Consider the following 7820-nt stretch of genomic DNA (forward strand, 5'->3'; position numbering starts at 1 on the left):
GGGGCCGCCCCCAGTCCCCGCCTCCGCTGTCCCTGGAGCAGACGGACGAGGGGCTGCATGGCGGGCAGGCGATGGACCTGGCCTGCAATAACTATCACATGAAACAGTTCCTGGAGGCCCTGTTGCGCAACAGCTCGGCTCAGAGAAAGGATGATGTGGTTCACCACTTTGTCCGGGGCTTTGAGGGTAGGCCAGAGGATGCAGGGGTAGCCATGAGCTCCATGATGGACACCTGGAGCAGACGGACGAGGGGCTGCATGGCGGGCAGGCGATGGACCTGGCCTGCAATAACTATCACATGAAACAGTTCCTGGAGGCCCTGTTGCGCAACAGCTCGGCTCAGAGAAAGGATGATGTGGTTCACCACTTTGTCCGGGGCTTTGAGGGTAGGCCAGAGGATGCAGGGGTAGCCATGAGCTCCATGATGGACATTCACAGCGACTGGTATGGTGAGGACGCAGGTGAGAGGACCCCAGGGGCACAGGCTGTGAAACTGAGGAGAAAACCCCTTAGTTGTGTGACTTCCCGTGTTACTCTCATTCTTGTTCAGGAATATATTGCTAATATTATGGCATAGCCAAATAAATTATTGTTGTGGACTTCAAAAGAAAGCTGTACTCGTTTGTTCAGTGCAGCCTTTGGCAGGTAAGTATGTCTGCCAGCTTCTAGAGGCCCTTGGAGAGGCATCCCAGAGCTCGGTGCTGGTGACGCTGCGGTAATAAACGGTCTCATTTGGGACCTTGCTGAGTGGCAGGTGGTTTTTTAAAAAGGATGTTCCTCTCGTGATGTGAGTGTTAGAAAGAGCGATCAGAGAGGTGAGGTCTGCTGCCACAGGAGGGATCTGCTGTGGAACCTGACCCAACACGAGGGGCTTAGTCCACGGCAGCTCCTGCCAGCACCTCGGCTGTTGGATCACAGGCTGTTTGCTCTGCCTTTGAACTTCAGAAGGGCAGGAATCGGGTTTATTCAATACTGAGAAATTCTTCAAGAGCACTGAAAGGTTTAAACTCTGTGGTGTTGAAAAAAGCCGAGATTTAGCATTTCGCTGTAGAGGCAGCCTCACTTTTCAGCTGCCTTCCCCGCGGTTCTGCCATTTTCTGGAGCCCCGGGCTGCTGGGGTGGCTCTCACTGGCAGGACCATCTCCCAGCAGCAGCACCAGGGACCCGCAGAAGCAAGGCCCGTCTGTACGCGTTTCTTCTGAAGCGGACAGTAAGGATTTGGGCACTTTTTCTGCTTACAGTAACAGCACACAACTTGCCTCATCCAAACTGCCTTAGGGAGATGGGAGGCGGCTCAGAGAAACGCTGCAAGTGCTGGCTTTGCTCAGGATGTGACAAACGGAGTAACGGTGTGGGCAGCCGAGAGGAAATCTGGCCCTGAATGTTCTGCTCTGGGTAGCAAGCTTACACTCCTGTCACTTCCAGCTCAAGCAGGCATGTGGGATCTTAAGACAAACAGACCCAATGTTACCTGTCACTGCTCTGAAGTCAGGAGTCTGATAAACTCACAGATCCAGTGGTACAGTCACCAAAGGGCTGAAGGTGCCAGAGCAGAGCACTGCCGCCAGATCATGCCTGTGGCTTCTGACAGGTAGAAAGGCAAGGGCACTTAACACACAAACTAGGCTTAACTTTTTCCTCTCTTAAATTCCTCAGGCTGTTAATGAATCACTAAAAGGGTTGAAAGTAAGTCACAAGACACCAGGAATGAGAAATACGAAGCCCTGATAAGAGAATGGTTCTCTTGTGCATTCAGGCTGCCGGATGAGGTCAATGCCACCTAATTCCACGTGTCTGCATCTGTTCCAGTCCTCCTGGTTCCCTCCCCAGCTGATGGAGGGTAAACAGGCGCCTCTGGCGAGCCTGGAAGCAAAGGCGGGTCTGAGAGCGCAGCTCTGGGTGCCCGGCAGGGATTAGCAGGACCTTGTGAAGGTCCAGCACCAGGGGAGATGAGTTTCACTCACACGCTGAATCTAGACCCTCCTCTTTTTGAGACCGGGTTGGACAACCCTTAGGACAAGGGATGTTCTGCCATTCCACATGCCTTGGTGTGGCTGTTAAACAGCCCAAGGCTTGATGTGCAAACGCTTCCCTGCGTCAGTGCCTGAAACAGGGAAACCTTTTGTTGTAGAACATCCTGCCCTTTAGGCTGGAAGGGAGGCTGGTAGCTGGGCTGATTCTGAAAACCCTGGCAACACCCAAAGTTCCAGTCTCTCTTTTTGTATCCGACTTCATGAATTACGTATGACTTGTGTGCATGTCATTTGCTTTTAGGAAAGGTAAAACAGCAGCAGCAGCTGCATTGGAGTCCTTCAGCTCGCTATTACCAATCAAAAGGCTCAAGTGAGCAGCAGTAGAACCAAGCATTTGTATTTTCGGATGTGTTCCCCTCATCTAAATTCATGCACCTTGTGGAAGGCACAGGAAACAGTGAGCTACTACCTGTAATTTGTGCTAAAGGCTTTAGTTCCTACCACTGTTTAATGCTAATGGTACCTCAGAAACAGAGTCAGGGATTTTTCTGTGGCTGAGATGGTGCAGAGACCCCACTGCACTAAAAGCAAATTTATGTCACTTAATTAAATGGCTTCTTGGGATGAAATTAATGGGGTTTTCTGTTGTGAGCCAGCACCCTTAGAGGAGCTCTGTAAGCAGAGGCAGCTGCTTTCCGAGGCACTTGGTCATCTGCAGCTGCATGAGTGTCTTCTGGATTGGCACAGCCGGCAAAAGTTCCAGGTGAGCCGAATGCGGCGAGGGGACAGCGTGGTTATTCTGCCACAGGTTTGCAGCCAGGAGGGTACGAAGCCAGTGCAGCCAACGGCAGCGACCTGCCTCACCTAACGCATTGTGTTCTCTTTCCACAAGGTGATGTGTTAGTCGTGCCAATCAAGCTGCACAAATGCCCGTTCTGCCCCTACACGGCTAAACAGAAAGGGATCCTGAAGCGGCACATCCGCTCCCACACGGGGGAGCGGCCCTACCCCTGTGAGACATGCGGGAAGCGTTTCACGCGGCAGGAGCACCTTCGGAGTCACGCTTTAAGCGTAAGTTTGACAGATTGAATCTATTGTAAAACTTTCTGGCGTTTCCTGATCGTATTTCCCAAAATACCTTGGGCAAAATGGTTGTTGCCAACGTGAGATAAACCTTTCTAAGGGTAATTAAGCCGCTGATGTTTGGTTCATTAACACTTACGTAGCTCCAAATTGCCTCTTTCACCCGAGGGTTTTATGTCTTGCTTCAGGTGCACCGCTCAAACAAGCCGATCATCTGCAAAGGCTGCAGGAGGACGTTCACGAGCAGCCTGTCCCAAGGGCTGCGACGCTTCGGCTTGTGCGACAGCTGCACCTGCGTGACCACGACCCACGAGGACTCCATTCCCATTAACCTCAGCCTCGTGGAACCTTCACCTGAAGGCCAGGAGAAGGGTGATGCTGATAACGATTGGCCCATATACGTGGAGTCTGGAGAGGAAAACGACCCAGCCGATGATGAGGATGCTGATGGGGATGACAAGCAGGAAATCCACAGGAGCCTGTCAGACCGAGAAACACTTATGTAGCATGAGAGGAAAGTGGGAGCGTTTAAAGCGTCTCCCTGACAGTGCTTGGTCTGCAACAGAGAACTGCGTGTGTGCCCAATTAGTGAGACAGTGCTGGGTTTTATTATTCTGATTTTTAATCGAAGTTGGGGAGAATTGGAATTTTTAATATTCTTAAGTTTTCAGTGCTGTGCACCAGAAATCTGCGAAGAATCTTCTGTCTGGGGTTCCCAGAGGTTGTATTTGAGCAATTTCCAGTGGTGTCTCTGCCTCCTCGTTTTGATTTTGCAGGCGGAACATCTCTGTGTTGGTTTGATAACAGGTTTTTTCAAATAATGCTGTCCTGGTCCTTACCCTGTCCTGAAAGGGCACCATCTTCCCTCTTCTTCCATCCACTACCTTGGGACTTTTCTGAACTAAGTTGTGATCCTGCTGTACTAGTACAGTATTATCTAAACTGTAAACCTTAAGTGTTTGCTTAGACTGAATTTGACCTGGCAACCAGGGCAGACAAACCAGTATAACAAAAATATGCTGCTGAAAGCCTAGACACTAAAAACAAGTATATTTCACGTGTCCTTAATTGCAGGTATCTAGAGAACAAGCTTCTCCTTCTGACTTGTTTTTACTGCATCTTCCTCTCTCAAGAGCTCGGACTACAGACCTTCAGATGTGTCTTTAATGTCCTGTAGACATTAGTAGTCTTGGCTTAAATATTAAGCACACATTATGGTGTCTCTGTCTCAGTTTAGACTGAGCGAACTGCCCAGTTTTCTTCAGCTTTTTACAGTCGAAGTTAAAAGCTGCCGATCAGGTTACCTGGGAATTCTGATTCTGGTAGATTTAAGAGCCAGATTTACAGCTGATGTAGCCGAGGAGTTAAATACGAGTATCTGAGCTATGCACATGAAACGGCTCTGAATACCCTTTTTGAAGCATTTGGGTAGGAAATCTCCAAATTTTTTCCTAGCCTCTTTGTATGCAAAACCTTTTCCTTCTCTCTTACTGTGTTTTCTTTAGTCTCTGGTGATCCTTCTCATGGTTTACATTGTCGACTTAATTTATTCCAGTACTGTTCGTTTGGGTTGTTCAAACCTTCAGCGTGGACCTCGTGTTTCTTTGCTGGGATAGATGAAGGTTGGCTTTCAGAGGAGGTGAGATTTTTTTCACCTTTCCAGTACCGAGTTGATATAAGCTATCAAAAATCAAGCTGGGAAGCTGTGGAAGAAAACACACCCCCAACAGAAAGCCTGTTTACTTAGGGGTAAGCTGCTGCTTCCTAATGAAGAGACAAACCTGCAATATACTGTGAAATAGGATTGTTAAAGCTTCTCTACTGTGTTGTTCGTAAGTGTTTCATGGAAAGGCAAATGGTACGAGTCTTTCCAGCTGGAGAAGGTGCTAGATCGGGAGCCTGTGGACAGGCGCGGCTGACAGAGGATGAGCAGTTCCTCCCACTTGACAGGACAGGGCTTCTCGAGGTTCTTCGGTTGAAGACCAGGCTCTTGGTAAGTGTTAGATGCAACCTAAAAAACAAAGAGCCCTCTGGTTTAACCAGTCGTTGGGTTTGTTTAATACCTTGTGCTTTTATTTTACATACTGAAAAAGAACAAGTCACCTTCGCTGTCTGCACCATCCTGCAGCGAAAGCATAGCCCTGTAGCGATGTCGATTTGTGAGAGGTGACTCTGATGTCACAAACGCAGTTAAGAATTCATTGCCAGATCAGAGGGGAAAATAAGAAACAGGCTTCTTTTTAAACAAGTCATTTTACTAATAATTCCTGCAAACAGCAGAAAGTGAGAGACTTGTTTTGGAATGGTCAGGTCGAGGTTCTTGACGAGTCCCATCTTTGCAAGAAAGTTCTGGCATCGCCTTGCGTTTCCTTTCTGTAACTTAAGCTGCAGAAGCTTTCAGTCATCCCTGTTCCAGGTCATGTGTGAATTGGAGTTTGTAATAGCTGGACAGTTTAATAGTGACACACGTCATCACAGAAAAATCTCACTGGCACAAGATCTTCAAAAAATTCAGGCTTTAGAGCCCCCATTTTAGACATCTAAAGTAAGACCATCAAAGAGATGACTCGTGTAGATGCCAGATTTGGAGCTGAGCTCCTCCGAAAATCCTGCTGTGGTTTTGGGTCCTCAGCACTTGTGCAAATCTGAGCAAAACGAGGGCTTGTCAATCATGCTGGCACGACTGAAAACGCCACCTCCAGCCTAGCAGGGGTGAGTGTCTGGACTAGTACCCTGCTTTTGTTGAGTCCATCCAACAGCAGAGGGTGTTGTGGTATCTGCTTGTCTTCTGCGTGTGAGAACACCCAAGAAAGAGTCATGGATTATCTGTGTTTGTTGGGAGACAAACTCGCTCATGCCAGTGGAGTCAGAATGTAAATAGGATCCAAAAGGCTGTTTAGTAACCTGGCATCCCAAGTCGTGGTCAAACCAGCAGGGAGGTGCCGCCTCATTGTAAATACAGGTAGAAGCCACTAGATGTGGAGCATCAGCTGAGCATGGTTCTGGCTAGTGCCCCACAACGACACTGTCAGATCGAGCTGCCCCATGCTGAGCTGTGCTGAGGTGCGGGCTGGCCAGCTCTGAACCGGGGAGGATGTTCAGAGCTGGCAAAGCTCACCTCTTGTGAAAGCCGGTGTGTAAGCAGAGCTGCAGGACTGGCTGCAGAGACCGTCAGCGGTTTAACGTCAAGCTGCTTCCTTTGGTCTTAGAGATTGTTCTTGTGTGTCTTGTGCCTAGAGAATGGAACTGTGTAAGGTCTGTGTAATGCGGGGTGCGGGTGCGGGAGGGGGGTACACTGTTCACATTCCCCGTGGAAAGGGACCACCAAAATCAATGTTTGCTGTTGATCTGTCGGGTTGTGCTGCTTTGTCTTCAGTGGAGTCCTTCAGCCTTTGTATTTAGAGGGGGATGTAGCTGATCCATGTTCTTGTGACCAGATGTTCATGTAAATCTGTTTTCTGTGCTTTCCACTTAGTTTTTGGATGTTTTTCCTGAAATCTTCCAGTGTAGATCCAGCCTCTACAAGCTTTGAGAAAATGATGTAGCTGTTTTAAAATACTCAGTATGGTGCTTAATGAAGACTCAGAACCAATGTTTTTAGAAAGTTATTTCTACCATAATCTCTTTCTCAAAGTTTTTTAAAGGCCACGCAGACTACATCTTGTAAAGCCTTTGCTCTGCCTAACGGACTTTGTTTAGGATGTACGTTCTAACGGATTTTTGCACAGAACTGCACTGTTCCCCTGAAGGAACACGTGCTGCACTGGTACTCATAGCGCGTTTAACCTCTTGGTGAAAGACCTTGTAAATCTTCCAGATGTGGTCATGTAAGTTACTGATGTTTTGTAAGGCAGTTTCATAACTGAAGTCCTTTAGTCTAGTTTAAATGACAAATTCTTATAAACCGGACCTTATTTGTAGAAGTGACTTAACTATATTTGTGGATCTTGGAGCATTCTGGAGCTTTTTGATTGTCTAGAAAATAAAACTCTCTGAGAGGGTTGCTTTGATTTTTTACCCTTCGAAAGTTGGTTGAGGAAACCTGAGAATGTCTAGATTAAGGCTCGTATTTCAATTACTGGGAATCAAAAAGGAATATTTCCATTTCTGGGGACAGTTTGCAATTGAGAATCAGATTCATCATTAAAAGGATGCTGTTAAATTAAACCCAGCCCGCTGGGCTGTTTTAGAAAATCTTTTATATTATTAACACTGACTTTGTTTCCTTACCAGCTTTTCTAGTTTTATAATCATCTTAACTTTTTAAACTTTTTTTGAAGCTTTTCGTTTCTCGTGCTGGGTGAAACAAACCCATGCAGCTGGGAAGCAGTGCCTGATCCTGGCTAGAAGGAAACGCTGTCAAATGCTGCAAAGAAATGCCCACAGGTGGGGGGAACAGACTCCCAAATAGTCTTTCTATATAATTTTGAATTAATTTGGTTATTTCTAGTGTCTTGCTTATTCTCCTCTCTCCAGACCACGTCTGCAGAACTTAAAAAGCTCTTTCATTGCAATGGGGACATGGTCTTATCTTGCATACTTTGTATTTCTCAAGGCATTAGGTCCTGTAATGCTGAAAAGTTTCCTGATACGGAACAATGAGCAGCTCGCCTATGAACTATTAAAAAATAGATATTTTTTGTGTCACACGAAGTTTCTCAAAAGCTTTTAAACAAACAAAATGTTCTCAGAAAATTACTCTTCCTTTAACAGGTATAACTGTTTTAAAAGCAATAATTTTTGCAAGAGCACGGATTAAAATTC

At 46.9% G+C, this 7820-nt stretch overlaps 1 protein-coding gene across 1 annotated transcript in view; it reads left to right on the plus strand.

The window, feature by feature from the left end:
* ZBTB8B (zinc finger and BTB domain containing 8B) overlaps positions 1-3562 on the plus strand; it is a 4075-nt gene extending 513 nt beyond the window's left edge. The window contains exons 2-4 of the mRNA XM_010137396.1: positions 191-461; positions 2866-3044; positions 3245-3562. Of these exons, the coding sequence (XP_010135698.1) occupies positions 191-461; positions 2866-3044; positions 3245-3562 (768 nt within the window). The remainder of the gene's footprint in view (positions 1-190; positions 462-2865; positions 3045-3244) is intronic.
* Positions 3563-7820: the final 4258 nt, after the last annotated feature.

Source organism: Buceros rhinoceros, unplaced genomic scaffold (genome assembly GCF_000710305.1).
Source record: "Buceros rhinoceros silvestris isolate BGI_N320 unplaced genomic scaffold, ASM71030v1 scaffold42575, whole genome shotgun sequence".
Taxonomy (NCBI): Eukaryota; Metazoa; Chordata; class Aves; order Bucerotiformes; family Bucerotidae; genus Buceros; species Buceros rhinoceros.